The sequence below is a fragment of the Brassica napus genome, chromosome A3 (assembly GCF_020379485.1).
Source record: "Brassica napus cultivar Da-Ae chromosome A3, Da-Ae, whole genome shotgun sequence".
In the NCBI taxonomy this organism is placed as follows: domain Eukaryota; kingdom Viridiplantae; phylum Streptophyta; class Magnoliopsida; order Brassicales; family Brassicaceae; genus Brassica; species Brassica napus.
Genome location: NC_063436.1, coordinates 3,314,189 through 3,335,196, shown reverse-complemented (window position 1 = coordinate 3,335,196; position 21,008 = coordinate 3,314,189). Strand labels below are relative to the sequence as shown.

The window sequence follows — 21,008 nt, the reverse complement described above, 5'->3', positions numbered from 1 at the left end:
AAAGGAAAAAGAGAGACACAGATCAGTTAACCATGCCGGTTTTCTGTAAACCATAAAATCATAGGTTAGTAAAACGTCCGGTTTGAAAGGACCGGAATTTCAATTCGAGACCAAATCCTAAAAAAAATCAAAACGCCGTGGATTTAAGAGTGTAATTTAAAAAGGTCTGGGATGAAATGTGATAAATTAAAAGTTTGAGGTTTAAACAAAAAATTATCCGGGGTGAAAATATATAAGAACTAAAAAGTATAGGATTGAAAAAAAAGGGAGCCTATCAGACAACCGTGCGACCACCCTAGCGAGGTCACGACCAGACTAGGTAGCGATCCTCTACAGCGCGGAGTCTCCGAAGAGAATCGTAGCCGTTAATCACACTCAAATCGCACGGACATGGTTCATCATCAGGTTTTAAGGGACTGTCTTCTTAGAAATCAAGGATACGAAGATACTTCCTATAGAACAGATCCTGTTCAAGTAAGGTCGTGACCACTGCTGCTTCCTAAACATATATAAACAAGCCAACTCTTCTTTGAGTTTCCGATGTGGGACGCTCGTTTCCCCACTTATTCAGCTTCTCTCGTGACACGTGTTCTTTATTAAACCAAAATCAAATAAAAACTTAAAGCTATTTATATATCGCGCATGTTAGCACTTTACTTCAGTGGTGTCTCTGAAGAAGGAACACAGAGAAACGAAACGACAGTAAGAGTAAGAGACAAGGTTTTGTCTTGAATCCTAAAGACTTGTACTTTCGGTTGCGTTCTTGAAATTGATGTGTGAATATTTGATTTTCAGAGCTTCATGGGTTCTATTACGACGAGGAGATGACTAAAGGACCTATCACTGGTGCTCCCGACACAAAGCCTGTCCAGGTTTATGTTACTTTTAAGTTTACCAGTTCGTGTAAAGCTCGAGTCTTTTTGCAGAATCAATGAAAGTTGTTGCCTTTAACTACGTCTTAGGAACCTAATTATCAGAAGAGAATGAAGCTACTTTGTTCCAGAGAGCTAAGTGGCAGTGTTGTTCGTGTCAATAAGAAGAGATGTAACTTCAAGGAGGAGATTTTAAAGACACAAGCCTCTGGTATTAATTGACTCTCTGTTTCTAATCAAAGTTTTGTTTTTTTGTTTGTTTGTGTAATGAACTAATGATGCTTTAGGTATGGAGATACGATTCCACGGCAGACGTAGGCGATGCTGCTTTGAAACAGTTTCAGGTTGAAAAGAAAGAGCATGCTAGTAGCAGGTAGTACTGAAGGGCCTTGAGGTATGTATGAGCCTGTTTCTTAGAAGATTTTTTTTATATTTTCCATCTTTATGCAATGTTCAAGGAATCGCTAGGCGGTGGTTAAGCTCCTTATAGAGGATTAATGTTTAGGCAGATATTTAGACCGAATTTTTACTTTTTTAACATCTAGACCAATGCTTTGGAAGTTTGTTTGTTTCAGCGTACTGAGAGTTTCTAAAGCTGGACAAGTAGCACCCTTTGATGAGTCTGAAACTCAAGGTTTAAATGGTGTAACCGAGTGCGAACCAGTTTGTGTTCTTCCTCGCGAGGCAGAAGAAAGAGAAGCACCTAGGCTTCTACGGACACCTGCACGCTTTCGTTTAGCTTCTTGTATATCTTCTATTCAGTTGATTGGAAGACCTGATGCTTCTCAGGGGGCGGCATTGTATCCTTTGAACATGTGTCTTTTGCTGTCTCTCTTGATCTCCCCCATTTTGTGAAATCTTGACAGTAGAAAACAGGATAACTACAACGGGATCAGCTGCGGGAAGACCCTCGGTTTTCATCTTAAGTCTTGCTGAGGAACCGTACATGGTCACTCGGAGAAGCCTCCAAGGGGATGTTTCCTCAGAGTGTCCCATTTGGACAGCTGATTGTGATAGGAGTGGGAGTCGTGCAGCTATTGGTACCAACCTAGGAGCCGGTTTGGTTGATTTGGAAACAGAAGCTGGTTCTTACTTTCTCCCAAGTGAAAGCCATGTTTTGGTTCTACAGTTTCATCAATCGGTAAAGCTCTCTTAGTTGCTATATGTTCGTTCAGTGGTCTCTCTTTATTGAATACATGTGCTTATGTTGTTTCTTCTTTTTTTTTTTTTCTCAGGGAAACATTGTTCATTGATTGTGACGGTTGATCTACGTATGAGACCAGGCACCCTACCATTTTTATCTACTACAAAATAGTCATACTAGAAGTCTAGGTCCATATATTCAAATAATTTTTTTTTATTGTTTACATTAATTTATTTAATGTATAACATTTCTAAATAATTATAAGGATATTAATAATAAATCTATTTTAACTATAAATTTAAATTTTAGTTTTAGGTATAACAAAATTTGTTAAGAAAAAATCTAACAAAATCTTTTTTAAAATTTAAATATTATTTTCATTAATGCACTGATTGATTTTGCAATTAGTAGTATAATATTATTATAAATTAATTTTAATTAAATTTTTATTATAAACAAAATAATGATTTTTTTTGCTAATTTTATAAATTTTATAAGTATATTTTACATTATATTAAAATAGAAGTAATTAATGAATTACATATTAAAATTATGTTTTTTTGCAAACATATTAAAATTATGTTGAATTGGTAAACCATTATATTTTGAAAAAATACTTTCATTAATATAAATAAATAAAATATCATTCACTGTGACTAAAATATCATTCAACTTTTAAAATGATTAATATTCATAAATTATGTAATAATTTTCACAAAAAATAAAATTGTCAACATATTTTAAATTTTAATATTTAGAACTACATATCATCAATTTAGTTATTTTTAAAATGACAACAATATATTATCATAAATTATTATATACAAAATAATATACAAATTTATATTTATAAATGAAATGTTACCCGTACGGGTGTGCAGATTAAAATCTAATAAAGGGTTTATGTCATGTGTTTCTAGTTATCTTTTTAGATTTAATTTGTGAACCTTATCCTAATTTATTATTATTATTTTTGGGATAACGTTGTGTAAATGAGAATATTCTAATAGGCAATGTTAATTTGATGTTTTTCCACTTTATAAGGTGACCATAGAATATTATTATGATATCATACCATGTTTTTGGTCAACATTAAGATATTATACAATCTTTTTGGGTTAACAACATTACTAGTCAGATATTTTAGATTTATGTCCTTAAACGAATATAAACAATATCTTACATAACTAGTCATGATTCTTTCTATGTTTTGTTTGAATATGCTATAAAGTACTCATTGTAAACATCTATATAATCCCTGACATAGTTTCATCTTAAAGCCATTCAAAACTAAAAGCATATTCATTTTTTCTCAATTTCACATCGATAAAGAATCCAAAGAAAATGAAGAATCTCACACTTTTTGTTGCTATAATTCTTTTTTCAAGCTGTGTCACATCTCAATTCCTCGACCCAACAAATGACGAAGAGCTCCAATGGTCGGGTTATGCTAAGGCGCCCTCGGCTACCCACAAACACATCCCACATCGGGAATTAAAGGAGTGTTTTTCCAGTTACAAGATGGTAACAAAATGTTTGATGAAGACGTTATCCAAAAACCCAACAGTTGGTTCTGAATGTTGCGCCACAATCAAGACATTGAATGAAAATTGTAAGCATACGGTTTTCAAAACCTTCCGTAACCCTTTTGTTAACAACTATGTCGAGAAACATTGCTCTAGCTACAGTGCTCCTACTCCGGCTTAGAGTTCATTTGAAAAATATTATAAATAAATCTCTTGTATTGTGTAACTTTTTTTGCTTATTTTTGCACATTATAAAATGATTATACAAAGTTTAATTAGAAAATTATTATAATAAATAAATCTATGTATCGATCAAGAGTTAATTACTACTAGATTGTGTAACATTTTTTTTGGCTTATTATTGCACATTATAAATGATGATACAAGTTCAATTATAATAAGTTTTTTATTTGAAGATAATTAACAACACTATTATAAGCCAAATATTATGCATTTACTAGACTCATTAATCATATTTGTAATGGATGAAAAACTAATAACAAAAACACAGAAACTTTATTCAAAATGTCGCAATAATATCAAAAAATATTAAAAGTACTAATCAAATTGTTCAACAACAATAAAGTGAAAACCTTAAAATCTCCGAATTAGTGCAGATGGATTATTGATAGCAGTCCAAATATAAGTTCTAATTTGATTATATTTTTTTTAGTTTACTGAATAAACAAAAAAAAAAGTTCCCCCAGTCCATAATATTTTTTTTTTTTTAGTATTGTGCTTCCAACTACATATGATTCTAGGTCAGCCACCGTGTACTATTAGTTTAAAGATAAAAAAAAACTTAAATACAATATTAAATCTATACTATTTTATGAATCTTTCAATTTTTTAATATTTACCTTTTATTGATTTAAAGACATTATTTTGGATGACAACATTAATATTTTTTTATTATATTAATTTATAAAAATTTGTTCATCTTCCAAGCGTCATTCTCAATTTTTTTCTTAATTAAATAAAAAAAATACAATTGTTAATATTAAGTGATGTTATTAAACCAAATTCTTGGAATTATCAAAACCAAAAAATTTCAAATATATCAAAATCATAAGAATGTTAAACCAAACCTAATTTTATATATTAATCAAAGTAAATAAAATTATTAATATATATATAATTATACTGTAACATACCTCCTTAATAACTTTATAAACACTCAAGCAGACCAATCATATTGACAAACAAAACATTAATATATAATGCATAAGATCAGAACATTTTATATCTATTGTTATTTTCATTTCTAAATGCTATAATTGAGAAAAATAAGCTATAGTAAATCTATATTTTTACTTTAAAATAGAGATTGATATTTTCCTATAAAATAGTATTTCTTTATTACAAAATAATAATTTGTTATTATTAAATAGTCTTTTAACTTTCAAACTTTAATATTATAACTAATAAAAAGCATTTTAGAAAATGCAGTTTATAAAAAAAGAGAATCACATTTTTCTTTACATTTTAATTTAAACAACGTCATAATTCTGTGAAGCTCTTGAAAACATTAAAAGCAAATAAAGTTAATTTTGATTTTTATAAATACTGTATAAGGTACTTGCTGTAAATAAAAAAAATATTTTGAAAATACCTTTTGGATACTGGTATTTTGAAAATATTTAAAATATATAATTTAATTCCCAATATAAAATAATATTAAAAATTTTAAACTAAATAACAAATAAATTTTATTCTATTAACTGAATACTAAGAATAAAAATTAAAATACCACGAAAAATCATAAGAACAATAATACAAATAAATATGAAAGTACAAAGAAAAATTAAAATGAAATGAAAATACCACGAAATCTCATATTAACATACAAATATAAATGAAATTAAAGGTATTTAATTAGTCTAATTAAAGTTGTTTATTAAAACTATTGATTTAACATAAAATCATGGAGAAGATGACAAGTAAACAAATTCACTTCTCAAATAATAATATTAATAAATAAATATTTTATACCATATTTTTGGTCATTAAGATATTATACAATTTTTTTGGGTTAACAACATGCAAATTTTATACATTTATGTCCTTAATTGAATAATAACAATTTCTTACATAATTAGTCATGATTCTTTTCTATGTTTTGTTTGTATATGCTATAAAAGTATTCATTGTAAACTTCTATATAAACACTGATGTGTTTCATTTTAAAGTCATCCAAAACTAAAAGCATATTCACTTTTTCTCAATTTAACACCGACAAGGAATCAAAAGAAAATGAAGAGTCTCACAATTTTTGTTGCTATGGTTCTCTTTTCAAGCTGTGTCACATCTCAATTTCTTGACCTAAACAGATGACGAAGAGCTCCAATGGTCGGGTTACGCTCACGCGCCCTCGGCTATCCACAAACACAGCCTAAATCAGGAATTAAAGGAGTGCTTTTCCAGTTACAAAATGGTAACAAAATGTTTGATGAAGTCGTTAACCGAAAAACCAACCGTTGATTCTGAATGTTGCGCCATGATCAAAACATTAAATGAAAATTGTAAACATACGGTTAACAGATCGTTCCGTAACCCTTTCGTTAACAACTATGTTAAGAAACATTGCTCTAGCCACGATGCTACTGCTCCTTCTCCGGCTTAGAGTTTATTTGGAAAATATCATAAATAAATCTCATTTATCGATCAAAAGAGTTTACTACTTCATTGTGTAACTTTTCTTATGCTTATTGTTGCACATTATAAAAGTTCAATTATAATAAGACTGTTTTTATTTGAAGATAATTAGCAAGTCTATTATAAGCCAAATATTATGCATTTACTAGACTCACCAATCCTATTTGTAATGGATGACAAACTAATAACAAAAACACAGAAACTTTATTCAAAATGTCGCAATAATATCAAAATATATTCAAGTATATTAATCAAATGAAACTTTAATTGTTCAACAACAACAAAGTAAAAAACCTTCAATCTCCGAATCAATGCAAATGCATTATTGATAAAGCAGTCCAAACATTTTCATCATATATTACTTAGTTACCAGATACCATTAGTCGTCTTCCTGTCTGAAACAAACTTCTTCCATATATTGATGATCTTTCTCTGCTTTCCATATCGCTTTTCTTCACCGTCACCATCAAGTTATCGCCGTCAGCTTCACTATTCTCCTCTCCTAGCAAAATTTTATGGATTACTCGTGAAGGAAGCTCATCGAGCACACGCATCACTTTCTCAATATCGATTACGAGTCTCTCAGCGAGTGTTCTTGAAAAATCTTCTCTGATGACCACTAGAAGAACTGTTATGTGTTGTGCGTTAGGAGGCATTGTATATGCCGGTACTATCCATCCGTACCTACATTTCAATATATAAACTAGATATTAACCCGCACATCCGTGCGGATATATTTATATTTTTAAATTAATATTCAAAATATAAAATATGTTATAAAGATATATATCTAATATCAATTTTATGTACATAATTTTTATTTTGAAAATTTACATTTGTTGAAATTTGTTTGATGATATTGTACAAATCATATATTAATGAAGTATTTTTGTTTATTTATTTAAAATGCAACATCAAATTGTTTAATTTTAAACGTTAGTTTTATATGAATTAATAAAAAAAATAGCTTCTTTCTTTAGAATTTTTTTATCCTCAAAATGTTTTTATGTGAATAAATTAAATTATTTTTGTTATATTTTAAAATATTATTTTATTTAATAAATTATATTTCAGTTTAATGTTTTTATTTTAACTAAAAATATCAACATAAAATGTTACAACCAGTGAAATATTATTTATTTTGTTTTATATAAAAAATTAATTTGATAATTTAAAAAGAATTGGGCTATATTATTTAATTTCAAAATTAGTTACTGGAATATATAAAATATGGTATGTATTAAATATGATAAACAGTCAAATGATAATTAACTAATGACAATATATTTATGTTTTCTTAGAAATGTTATTGTTTAGATGTATATTGTTTTTGTTAGGAGAATATCACATATGAATAATTTTAAGATGCTTAGTTAAATTCCTAATGAATGGTCTAACATAGACTTGTGTATGGTAGATAAAAAATAATACTCTATTTTAATAGAATAGATAGACAAGTTTTCGATACATCATTTTCAAACACAAATCTAGTTACTTATTTTTATGAATCTTTGAAGTATCAATAACGTCTAACTTATGTATTTACTCTCAAGTGCATGAATCATATCAAAGTGAAACCTTTCGAAATGTGAAAGAGTATTTGAGATATTAGAGCATCTCCATTGCTAAACTTTTCAAAAAATAATTACAATTTTTTTTATATATTTTCATTCACTTATATAATTATTTTAAGGAATTATTGTTTATCAAATGACACCTGTCTTTAGAATATTTTATAGAGTTTCTGTGGTTTCTCAAATAAAAACTAACCTGTGAAGCATGTCGGAGATTTCGAACTCAGTGTGAGAGCTGCTATCTTTCAAGGAGAAAGCGACAAGCGGCACTCCCTCGTCCTTTGATACGATGTTGAACCTTTCTGTCTTCTCAAGTCCATTCCTTAGCATGATCATATTCTCTCTACAATTCTTCGACACGTTTCTATAACCTTGTTTGATAAATTTTATTTTACTAAGGAATGTCTAATTACTTATAGCATTAGCACCACGATATATAGTATTTACAGTAGTAGTAGAATCAGTTGCTTTTGAAATTGTAGAAAGTAGCTTAGCAGTGTAGAAAACTCCAGTTTTGAAGAGACTTGCTCGTAGAGTTAGAGCATCTCCAATGGTGTTACTATCATTGGAGTCCTTAGCAATATTAAAGTAATTTTTTTTTTAATTTTTTTTTGTTTGAATAGTTAAGGATTCTTATCAAAAATGTGTGTCCAATGGTGTACTCCATTTAGGAGTTCTTAAGAAGAAAAAAAGATTTAATTTTTAAACATGTGAAATTTAAAAATTTATTAATTGCATGATTAAATATATGGTAATTCTCATAAATATACTATTTTCAAGTTTTGGTCATAAAAATAGACCACAAGGAGAAAAATGATCAAAATATATCATTAATAGATAAAATAACACTAATACCCTAGATATATAAAAAAATAAAATATATATTTTTTTATAGTTTTAGATTATATGGTTTCAAATTCGAACTTTTTTTATATATTTTTTTAATTTTTTAAAAAAAAATTTCAAATTTTATTTTTGTAATTCGTAAATGCTTTTTAAAACTATTTTAAAATTTTTATTTTCAAATTTTTAATATTTATTTTCTATTTTATAAAAATTTAAACCTCAAACCCAAGTTCCCACCACTTAACTCTAAACCCTAAGGTTTGGATTAGTTAATCATAAGGGTATAAATATATATTTACCTCTTTAATAAAATATTTTGGTCATTTTGATTCTTAGAATCTATATTTGTGATATAAACGCTTTTTCGTGTGGTCTCGCGAATGAGATTTTTTTTTCTAAGCCGGTATACATATTTCGACAGACCCAATTAAACGTTGCCACGTCACTAAGGACTAAGTCCTTAAACACCTTATTTAAGGACTGCTCCTTACCGATCTCAGCCTTGTTAATAATTTTTTATTGAGATCACCCTAGGTTAACGTGCTAAGGATTAGTGAAATACTGGCGTTGCGGATGGTCTTACAGTCTCGTGTTCATGGAAATTATCAACTATTTTGACTACGTTTCTCCATGTCCCTTTTTACTCATATCTGTTTGTTTCTTGTGTGACCCATTTGTGCAAACGAATCCTAAGCTCTTCCACAGTCTCCTTACTACAAGTCAGATTTAGTGAAGCCTTCTCATCCACAGACTTGTCAACAAAATTCTCATCACCACATCATTACCTTCACATGATGTAACTACATAGAATTTTGTTGTAGGATTCATTTAGTCTGTAGATTTTATTATTGTAACTGTACGTTTTTTTCTGTATAAATACCTACTACAACTTTTAAATCATTTTAATAGTTGTTTTAAGAAAAATAAATAAAAGATGGTGTAATTTTGATTTTAGCATTCATTAAATTATTAAATACTGATGAAAAACAAATACTATAAAAATTAGAGTAATTGCATCCTCTATACACGTTAGAAAGATAATTTAGGTGATTGGAAAAGTTGATATCTGCTCCTGTTTACAATAGACTTATGCCCAAAACTAACCCTATACGTATGTCCAAAACGTCGCTTTCATCAGAGTTTCCTGACACACAATGTGATTTGATTGATATTCGACGTCGGGGACAAAATGGTAAGTTCCCCACCACGCCTTTATCACCATACCCAAATAAAAAGTTAACCGCTATGAAACCTAAATATCTTTCGTTCCTTGTATTTTCAGCGAAATGGCCCTAAAAATTATGGTTAAGAGCTTAAGATTACTAATTTACAGTTACATAAAATTAAAGAACTTTATCATTACATGCTCATTCTCAATAACATTACAAACGAGAACAATACCTAAAATTAAAAAAAGCGTTGAAAAAATCAAGTTCCAATAATTGTTTGATTTCAAGTCCGCTTAAGACAGATTCTTCTTCAGCTATGGTTTCCAGCTTCGGTTTCTTAGATTTCGAATTCGAGATTCTATGCATAAACTCCGCCGCAGAAAACTCATCAATGTCTACTAAACTCATCAGCTTAGATCCCGCCGACATCATCTTGACGTCATCCTCTCCCTCCGGCGAAATCCTTCCGTTGTGACAGTGTTTCACGGCTGTTCTGACTCGTCTGCGCTGTTGTTTCTTGGCGGCTAAAAACAACCGAGCCATGTCCGAAGCGTTTGCTGCTGACGTGGCACGCGTCATAGGAAAAGCGACGTACACGTGACAGCCTCTAGTTTCGAGATCGTCGTCGGCGGCTAACGGTTTAAGTTTCCGACCGATCTTTAATGTTTTGGCGTCGACGAGAAAAAAGCTCGGGATCTCCATCATAAGCTCAGCCGCTTTAGTCGGCGCGTGAATGTGACGCACTTCACCGTCAGGGAGAATCACTTTTGAAGAGGAAGAAGAAGAAGAAAAAGAAGAGGTTGTGTTGCCTAGAGCGCAAGAAGCGTAGTTTCCCATTATGTGAAGATAAGATCGAAGAGAAGGAGAGGGTTAAGTGTGTGTTAGGACAGGATCCAGGAAGACATAAGTGTGTGTATATATAGAAAAGAATGTTCGAGGAAGATATAGTTATAGATTATTATTTTTTATGATGTTATCTGCAAGGTGGAGATAGACAGTTGTGGGTATACCATGTTGACAATATGGTTGAAATCGCGTATATTTCCATTTTATTATATTCAAATGTTTTGCCGTGTTTTCACTAGTCCTCGAGTCTCTCTGGCCATCACTCTTTTAAAAAAAAAAATTTTATTGTCACTTTACATGGAAGTTGCAAGTTGCAAATGGCCGAACAGGTTTTTAATTTATAATATTTTCCGGACAATATTGTTTATAATTTTGTCAAGAGAAAAGTTAGAAGTTATGCAACTTTGGTTAATATTTTTATATGTTTTAACTTTAACTGAGATCACAAGAATAATAAGCTACATCATTCAAAGCTATATGGTTAATGACTGTGATGGTTTGTTTTCTACTGAAACTTAAACAGAAAGTAGAGAACAGTGACTACAAGCTTATTAGTTGAACTTGCAAGTTGCAAAATAATAGTTTTAAAGATTCAAAAAGGAATGATTTTTAGGTTTAGTCTTTTTTTGTCGCTAAAATAATTTTGGTTGTCAGCTTTATTTCAAGGGCTTATTTGCTAAATAACCAAAAAAAAAAAATTAAATTTTTAGAGAGAGAATAGAGAGAGATAGGAAGAGAAAGTAGGAGAGAGGGGGTGTTTTTAGTTAGTTAGTGAATTTTGTTTTTTTTTAATGATTACTCGGTGAAATTTCCCATATTTCAATACATACTAGTTTTTATTATTTTGGTTGAATTTAGTTTTTTTTTTTTTTGAATTATACAGAAGTATCCTGGCTCCATAGAAGTGATCCAGACTAGTCACATGTTGCCACGTGTCGGTCCTTTGTCTCTGGCGATACCGAAATATTAATTCCCCAGTAGCCATGATTCGAACCCAGGTGGCGGTACTCAGAGCTGTAAGTCCTTTACCACTAGAGCTAAAAGCTCCGGTTGAATTTAGTTTTTATTCTATATAAAACAAATATAATCTAAATTACATCGTGATTGAATTGAAGATTATTTTGAATTAATGACGACTCTGGTTTTTTTGATCAACATAAACATTTTCGATTGACACTATCCAAACTAAAAACTTTGTGTCTATGAGAACAAAATAGGAAGGTTAACTCCGAATACCACGTGCAAAAATATATGTCCTTGTATTCTGAGTTTCGAGAGCAAGAGTGTAAAGGGTTTATGTCATGTGTTTGTGTAGGCCTGGGCATTCGGGGTCCCAAACGGGTTTCGGTTTTATCCAATCGGGTTTTGGTTTTTCGGGTTTATCAAAATCAGCCCCATTCGGATTATATGAAAGTTCGGTTCGGGACCGGTTCGGGTTCTATCGGGTTCGGGTCGGGGTTAGTAAATCTTCAAAGAACCGGTACAACCCAATATACTTTCGGGTTCGGGTCCCAATCGGTTTTTCGGTTTAAAAGTACCTGATTTTTTACCTATTTTATAACCGAAACATGAGTAAACTTTGTTTTTCAGTTTTAAAATACCTGATTTGTACCTATTTTGTAACCAAAACTTAAGTAAAAATCGATTCAAAAATAAGGAACATCAACCGTGATCATTCAAAATCAAACGAAAAGTAAACATATTTACTGATAAAAAGAAAACCAAATAAATAAAAGCATAAAATGAAAACCAAGTTCTCATGAAATGAAAAACATTGTTTAATGAAAACAAAATCAAATTCTAAATACTTCAAGATTCAACGGCCATCTTCAACCATCAACCTTCATGTAATAGAACCACCAATCTTCATGTAATAGATAAGTATTTTAGATGTTCAATATTTCTTAGTGTATTTTGGATACATATTAGGAATTGAGATCATGTTTGGTACAAGATCTTTTCGAGGTTTTGAATGTTTCGGGTTCTATCGGATATCCATTTAGATTCGGGTTCGGTTCGGATAATACCCATAACCCGAAATACCATAAAACAAGATCCATTCGGTATTTACGTCGGGTTCGGATCGGTTCGGATTCATTTTTATCGGATCGGATTCGGTTTAGATTTTCGGGTTCGGTTTATTTGCCCAGCCCTATGTTTGTGGTTATCTTTTTAGATTTAATTTGTGAACCTTACCCTAATTTATTATTGTTATTTTTGGGATAACGTTGTGCAAATGTTAATTTGCTGCTTTTCTTCATTATAAGATGATCATATAATATTATTGTTATGATATTATACCATGTTTTTGGTCAACATTAAGATATTATACAATCTTTTTGGGTTAACAACATGACCAGTCAGATATTTTAGATTTATGTCCTTAAACAAATATAAACAATATCTTGCATAACCAGTCATGATTCTTTCCATATTTTGTTTGAATATGCTATAAAAGTATTCATTGTAAACATCTATATAATCCGTGACATAGCTTCATCTTAAAGCCATCCAAAACTAAAAGCATATTCATTTTTACTCAATTTCACATAGACAAAAATCCAAAGAAAATGAAGAATCTCACAATTTTTGTTGCTATGATTCTCTTTTCAAGCTGTGTCACATCTCAATTCTTTGACCCAACAAATGACGAAGAGCTCCAATGGTCGGGTTACGCTCATGCGCCCTCGGCTACCCACAAACACAGCCCAAATCAGGAATTAAAAGAGTGTTTTTCCAGTTACAAGATGGTAACAAAATGTTTAATGAAGACGTTAACCAAAGAACCAACCGGTGGTTCTGGATGTTGCGCCACGATCAAGACGTTGAATGAAAGTTGTAAGCATACGGTTTTCAGATCGTTCCGTAACCCTTTCGTTAACAACTATGTTAAGAAGCATTGCTCTAGCCATGATGCTCCTGCTCCGGCTTAGAGTTCATTTAAAATTATCATAAATAAATCTCTTGTATCGATCAATCTTACTATTATACATTGTGTAATTTTTTTTGTTTATTGTTGCACATTATAAAAAGATGATACAAAGTTCAATTATAAAAATATTATAATAAATAAATCTCTGTATCGATTAAAAGAGTTAATAACTACAAAATTGTATAACTTTTTATTTTGCTTATTGTTGCACATTATAAAATTATGATACAAGTTCAAATATAATAAGTTTTTTTATTTGAAGATAATTAGCAACACTATTATAAGCGAAATATTATGCATTGACTAGACTCATTAATCATATTTGTAATGGATGACAAACTAATAACAAAAACACAGAAACTTTATTCAAAAAATATTACAAGTACTAATCAAATTGTTCAACAACAATAAAGTGAAAACCTTCAAATCCCCAAATTAGTGCAAATACATTATTGATAAAGCAGTCTAAACATTTTCATTATATATTAATAATATATTAGGATAAGACTTGTGCTTTGCGTAGGGTGAAATATTTATCAAAAAAATCATGTTTTCATATTTTAAATCTGATTATTTCTGAATATATGTGTTTTTGTGGTCAATATATATTTGGTATTTATATTTTTTTCAATATAGAATAATTAACTAACTATAAATATTAGTTGTACAGAAATATGAAGGACATGTAAATTGTCATACTCGCATCAAATTTGGCATTGACCCATCAGAAAGATTTGTTATGTCAGGTAATTAAAAAATGTATTGGAGAGAAGATCTCACATCGAATATATGAAAGGGACTTGAGTAATATATAAGGGATTTGGGCCAATCCACTAATTGCCATGATAAGTTTTTTGGGCTTATGATACCATGATAAGTTTCTTGGGCTTCCAACTTAAAACCAATTGGCAATTAGTGGATTGACCCAAGTCCCTTATATATTACTCAAGTCCTTTTCATATATTCGCAGAATCCATCATACTCCCTCCGAAATCATGCTTTATTTTCTAGCGATCTCGGCGGAACTGAACCTTCTATGGGTCATCAGCTAATGGGATGATCGGGCCACTGTCCGGGCCGGATTAATGGGTCAGGGTATTGGGCCAGCTCTGATACCATGATAAGTTTCTTGGGCTTCCAACTTAAAACCAGATTGGCCCAAGTCCCTTATATATTACTCAAGTCCCTTTCATATATTCGATGTGGGATCTTCTCTCCATTAAAATGAACCCTTTCTTCTGTGAAAAAAATAATAATAATTTAGCTTGAAAAATCATTACGAGTTTGGTTTCAGTGTTATGACTTTAGTTTTTTTTTGGTTCTTTGTATGTCTGTTTTCAGGAGGAGATGACTGTCACACTCGCGTTTGGTGTATCAAATCTGGCCAACTTCTGTCTGAAAATAAATTCTCCGACAGTGTCCCTTCAGTTGTGTGTTGGTCTTCGGTTGAAGGTGATACACACTGATCCTTCCTCTCCTGCTTCTCGACTTCTTCTTTTTATCACGTGGAATCAGAAACTTGTAGTGTTTGTTTGATCCAAAAATGGTGTTTATCTTTGTGATGTTTGTTGGAATCAATCAAATAAAGAATCTAAAGATAAAAGCTTAGATTCTTGAGGTTTAGGAGAAATCTTAAAAGAATCAAATGAGAAATGAACATCAAAAAAGTTTATTGATTTAAGATTGTATTACATGTAGGATTACAAGTGTAAAGAAATCTAATAATCCATAAACCCTTTATAAGAAGTGTTCTAAGTCTAAAATGGAGAAGAAGAGATCCTTTCTCATAAGGAGGTAGCTCCTTATTTATAGAAGGATGAAGCCTAGGGCTTTCTAGCAATATGGGTCTAATTCCTTGTCTAATGGGCCTTGAAGAAGGATGTAAATCCACCCCCAACAATAAGTCCCCCAAGTTCGTAGAGAGAGATGGAATCGATCTCTGCGAAGTTTACGAATAGGGTTTATTAGACAATGAACTAGACACATTCATGCCTATGACGGTTTAGGCGAGTTTATTTCGAACTTGTGCCTAGTAATAAGCGAGTTTGCTTTAAACTCGTGCTTAGCGAAAGACGAGTTTACTTAACCCATGCTAAGACAGAGGCGAGTTTACTGAGAGCTCGAACCTAGTAGAAGGAGAGCTTCTGTAAACTCATGCCTAGCCAAAGACGAGTTTTTGTAAACTCGTGTCTAACAATAAGCGAGTCGCCAACAAACTCGTGCCTAATAAAAAGCAAGTTCAATTTAAACTCGTGCCTAAAATACATGTTTACCGAACTATTGCCGACCCGAAGTCTCGTGTTGAGATCGTGTGTGCCGAACAAGTAGTTGGTGTGTATGCTCGTCAGGCTATGATGATGCTGAGAAATGTGCCGGCTTGTGCTGTTGAGTTGGTGATCAGTGAAGATGAAGTCGCCAAGAGAGTTGTGAGGACTGTGACCAAATCGCCATCATTTGCAAAGAGCGTCTCATATTCTTCGTCTTCTCTACTCTGTTTGTATAAGGGAAAGAGCTCGTCTCGTGATGATAATCTGGAGTTGTTCATGCTTTGATGGAAACATGATGACACGTGTTGAAGATGAGTATAAGTTCGTAGAACTTGATGTATCTGAAGCTTAACGTGTGACTTCGCATCTTGTTGTCTCTTTCCTCGTGACTCCCATGATCCCTTGATGACACTAGTGGCGTGTGCATACTTTCTAGCCGGGCAATGGACATCTCACTGTATTCTCTATTGATCATGGTGTCTCCTCAGTGAAGATACAAAATGAGTGACGAGATGAGATGAATGCCGAGGACAAAGCCGGTGCGGAGTCTTGAGAACTTGGCGACAAGCTTCTGTTGACGGAGCTTTTGAAGACGTCATGGCGGTGAAACGTAAGAAGCCGGGTGCGGAGATCAGATCGTTACTACCAAGGTCATCACGTGATTGCTACTGTCCAAGGCCAAGCTTAAAGACGGATGAGAGAGGCGACTGGAATGAGTCTTGAGCAGTGAACAAGCTTGTGAAGCTGAGTGGAATCACAACAGCGGCAGTAACAAGCTGGAGCATGCCTTGCGAGATGTTGCAATCTCCACTTCTCAAAATCAGTCATGATGAAGAAGAAACACAGACTGTCTATTGACGTTGGAGCTCAAGTCTTTGAAAAACAGAGCTCAAGTCGCCAAGAAGCTGTCCTTTGTGGAGCTTGAGGGCGTCTCGTTTCCATCCGAGTGAATGATCAGAAGCTAAGCTCTTTACTTCCAAGTGTACTCAAGCATGAGTTAAGACACGTCTTGCAACGGACATCAAGCATGGACCTGCCGAGCTCAACTCTAGCAAGCTTGTGAAAGACAAGCCTTTGGTGGAGGCCTCGTCATGACAAAGAACAGAGCTCAACTCTACTTTCAGCTGCCGTTGATGGAGCTCAAGTCTTTGAAGAACAGAGCTCAAGTGGTCAATAAGCTTTCCTTTGTGGAGCTTAAGAGCGTCATCATCAAAAAGATAATCTTCACAAAGAAAATTTAAACCCCATTAATAATTAGACCTTGCAAATCAATAAAATTGTAAGAGTTGATATGCTTTATGACTTAATAGCAGGCTAGCATATTAATTTTTTTTTATAGCAAGGGATAAAGGTTTACGTACGACTACTGTAATCCATTAACTTTGCCAATAATTTTAATAAAGTAATTAACTGTCAAACTATCAGACGAGCATATGGCGTTTAAAAGAAGGTGGTCTAATGATAATAATTAGTTAAAATTGAGAAAGCTTATCTCAATGTATCGCTCTTGTCTGAGCTGAGATGGTGGTGAGATAGAGCTCAAAGACGTTGATCTTGATAGAGCACGAACGGCCGAGCCGAGAGGAGCTCGTCGGGAAGCTTCTTGGCTCGTTACTGTCGGGAGATCATCAACTTGATGATGATGCTCGTACTAACGTGGCGAGCTCTTGGTCATGACCATTCATTCTGCTAAGCCCACTGATCGAACCCTCATGAGGAGGTAACACCTTGATGAGATGATTGATTGTTCGTCACAGCCACAGCCAGAAGTCTTCAAAGTTAACGAGATCGTGATCTTCGTCGGCAAGGTCGAGGTTGAAGTCGGCAAAGAGGGAAATAACCATTGTTGCTTCACGTTATTATTAGCCCACCAAGTGTTTGATCAAAGTCCCACAAGAAGAAAGCCCAGCTTTCATGAGAGAGCTTCATCATTGATCTTGAAACCACCGCTGGCTAGATCTTCTGGTTGACACACGCCGGTAAACCCAAACCTCTCGAGACGGGCTCTGACTCCGTCACCGTTGAGCTGAGAGTTACTTAAGGTCTCCATCGCACCCATCAAAAGCGAGAAAGTCTCCGGCTTTACCGGAAGCAGAGCAAGCTAGGGCTGATTTCTCGACGAGAATGACGCTGATAACGCCTCTGCCGCTTAGGTTCTTCGCTGCTCGTTTTGATGGCTCAGTCGTCGCCGGGATCTCCGCCGCGAACAGCTTCTTCGTGAAGAGCTGAGGATGCGACCCCGTCACTCTTCGCCGCTGGTTTCTTCGCCATTAGATTTGATGACTTGGAGCAGATCGCCACCGTTTCGTGTGTGGTGTCGTCGCCGTGATTATCCCGGAGGGAATGATGAGGGTGAGGTGTCGACGAGATATGGTTGGGTCTAATTTGGGCTTCTTTTCTCAAAAGAAATATGAATCTCTTTGAGCCCAAATCCTTGACTTTTGTAATGGAGTAGAAACCGATGATTACTCATTTGCATGATTCGTTCTCAAGTTCAATTCTTCAAAGATAGTTCTCCTTGCCCCCTCCTTCTAGCGCCAATTGTTTGATCCAAAAATGGTGTTTATCTTTGTGATGTTTGTTGGAATCAATCAAATAAAGAATCTAAAGATAAAAGCTTAGATTCTTGAGGTTTAGGAGAAATCTTAAAAGAATCAAATGAGAAATGAACATCAAAAAAGTTTATTGATTTAAGATTGTATTACATGTAGGATTACAAGTGTAAAGAAATCTAATAATCCATAAACCCTTTATAAGAAGTGTTCTAAGTCTAAAATGGAGAAGAAGAGATCCTTTCTCATAAGGAGGTAGCTCCTTATTTATAGAAGGATGAAGCCTAGGGCTTTCTAGCAATATGGGTCTAATTCCTTGTCTAATGGGCCTTGAAGAAGGATGTAAATCCACCCCCAACAGTGTTGGATTTTTCAGGGCAAGGAGACGTGAAAGATGGCATTGTTCATGGGGCATGGTTTGGATGGCGTGAAGGGATATTCAACATGTTTTAAGACATTCACTGCTTTTCAGGAGGTTGCAAGCTAAGAGATTCATATTCAATCGATACCAGCAGCAACCGTGATCTTGAGGATACAATAGTTTTCTTTTAGCCTTGTAACAGTAGTAGTAGAATCAGTTGCTATGAAGTTGTAGAAAGTTGCTTTGAAATTGTAGAAACTCCAGTTTTGAAAGATATAACAGCAAAGACTTGCTTGTAGAATCTAGCATCAAGCGAATGAAGCAATTGCTTGTGGCCGTTTATTTTGTGACAAATACTTTTCGGCCACATAATCCGGGTATCCTCTTTAGTCTCTAGTGGCAATGCTCACTCATTTCACCTTCCTCAGATCACAGCTTCAACCATTAGTTGGTACAGTTCCAGCCACTTTTTTGTTTTTTGCTTATGGTTTTAAATATTCTAGGATTGGCTCTGATTGTAACTGTGTGTTTATTTTTGTACAAATACCTACTACGACTTTAATAGTTGTTTTAAGAAAAATAAATAAAAGGTGGTGTAATTTTGATTTTTAGGATTCACTAAATTATTAAATACTGATTGAAAAACAAATACTATAAAAATGTTGTAGACTTTATCATAACGGGTTAAGAGCTTAAAGATTATTTAATTTACAGTTACATAAAATTAAAGAATTTTATCATTACATGTTCATTCTCAATAACACTACAAACGAGAACAATAACTAATATTAAAAAAAGCGTTGAAAAAATCAAGTTCCAATAATTGTTTGATTTCAAGTCCGTTTAAGATAGATTCTTCTTCAGCTATGGTTTCCAGCTTCGGTTTCTTAGATTTCGAATTCGAGATTCTATGCATAAACTCCGCCGCAGAAAACTCATCAATGTCTACTAAACTCATCAGCTTAGATCCCGCCGACATCATCTTGACGTCATCCTCTCCCTCCGGCGAAATCCTTCCGTTGTGACAGTGTTTCACGGCTGTTCTGACTCGTCTGCGCTGTTGTTTCTTGGCGGCTAAAAACAACCGAGCCATGTCCGAAGCGTTTGCTGCTGACGTGGCACGCGTCATAGGAAAAGCAACGTACACGTGACAGCCTCTAGTTTGGAGATCGTCGTCGGCGGCTAACGGTTTAAGTTTCCGACCGATCTTTAACGTTTTGGCGTCGACGAGGAAGAAGCTCGGAATCTCCATCATAAGCTCAGCGGCTTTAGTCGGCGCGTGAATGTGACGCACTTCACCGTCAGGGAGAATCACTTTTGAAGAAGAAGAAGAAGGCGTTATGTTGCTTAGAGCACAAGAAGCGTAGTTTCCCATTATGTGAAGAAAGATCTAAGAGAGGAAAGGGGTAAGTGTGTGTTAGGACAGGATCCAGGAAGATATAAGTGTGTATATATATAGAAAAGAATGTTCGAGGAAGATATAGTTTACAGTCTGTTATAGAAATATTTATATTATAATGTTATCTGCAAGGTGGAGATAGACAATTGTGCATATACACGTTGACATGATCATATGGTTGAATGCGCGTATATTTCCATTTTGTTATAATTCAAATTTATTGCCGTGTTTTCACTAGTCTCTGGACTCTGGCCAACACTCTTTTTTAATTTTTCTTGTTACTTTACTCTACATGAAAGTTACAAGTTGTAAATGCCCGAACACGTTTTTTAATTTATAACTAGATTATCATTTTATAAATATATAACAGATATCATCGTAAAACTTTTAAAGATATAATTTACATTTTAGTGTTATATATTGTGTAAATCTATAATGTTATTGGTTATGTTTCTTATTCGATATTATTAATGTATAATGATTTTTTTTATACATTTTACTTTATTATTAATTGTTATTATATACTAATATATTTTCGAGTTTGGTAAAATAAATTCATAGTATGAAATAAACAAAGTGAGAATCTCCTTCATGTTTTTCTAATTTTTACAGACTGAATACAATACATTTTAAAATTTTATTTAGTTATACTATAGAACTGATATTTTCTTAGCATAATTTATATTTCTATGTTATTTATTTTAGTATATTGTGAGATTTTATAAGTAAATAGATTATAATAATACTATATTATTAATTGTGAAATCAATCGATGCATTAATTTTAAAATATTTTAAAATGTTATTAAGATTTTGTTAGATTTTTTCTAAAATATTTTGTTATAAGTAAAAATAAAATTTAAATT

General features: G+C 32.9%; 3 protein-coding genes and 1 non-coding gene across 4 annotated transcripts; 1 reads left to right on the top strand and 3 right to left on the bottom strand.

Annotated features, from left to right (window-relative positions):
- Positions 1–268: 268 nt before the first annotated feature.
- LOC125607341 lies at positions 269–484 on the bottom strand. The gene has a single exon (XR_007338501.1). It is a non-coding gene; the product is annotated as a small nucleolar RNA U3 (small nucleolar RNA).
- An 847-nt stretch (positions 485–1,331) lies between these two features.
- Positions 1,332–2,309, top strand: LOC125595113. Its single transcript, XM_048771048.1, has 3 exons — positions 1,332–1,672; positions 1,749–2,013; positions 2,108–2,309. Exons 1-3 carry the CDS (start codon positions 1,422–1,424, stop codon positions 2,123–2,125), a joined length of 534 nt encoding a protein of 177 aa, XP_048627005.1. The 5' UTR covers positions 1,332–1,421; the 3' UTR covers positions 2,126–2,309.
- A 7,595-nt stretch (positions 2,310–9,904) lies between these two features.
- On the bottom strand, positions 9,905–10,740 carry LOC106386323. Its single transcript, XM_013826181.3, has one exon. It carries the CDS (start codon positions 10,621–10,623, stop codon positions 10,000–10,002), a length of 624 nt encoding a protein of 207 aa, XP_013681635.2. The 5' UTR covers positions 10,624–10,740; the 3' UTR covers positions 9,905–9,999.
- A 4,774-nt stretch (positions 10,741–15,514) lies between these two features.
- Positions 15,515–20,227, bottom strand: LOC111203909. Its single transcript, XM_022698046.2, has one exon. The coding sequence runs from the start codon at positions 20,117–20,119 to the stop codon at positions 19,508–19,510; it is 612 nt and encodes a 203-aa protein (XP_022553767.2). The 5' UTR covers positions 20,120–20,227; the 3' UTR covers positions 15,515–19,507.
- Positions 20,228–21,008: the final 781 nt, after the last annotated feature.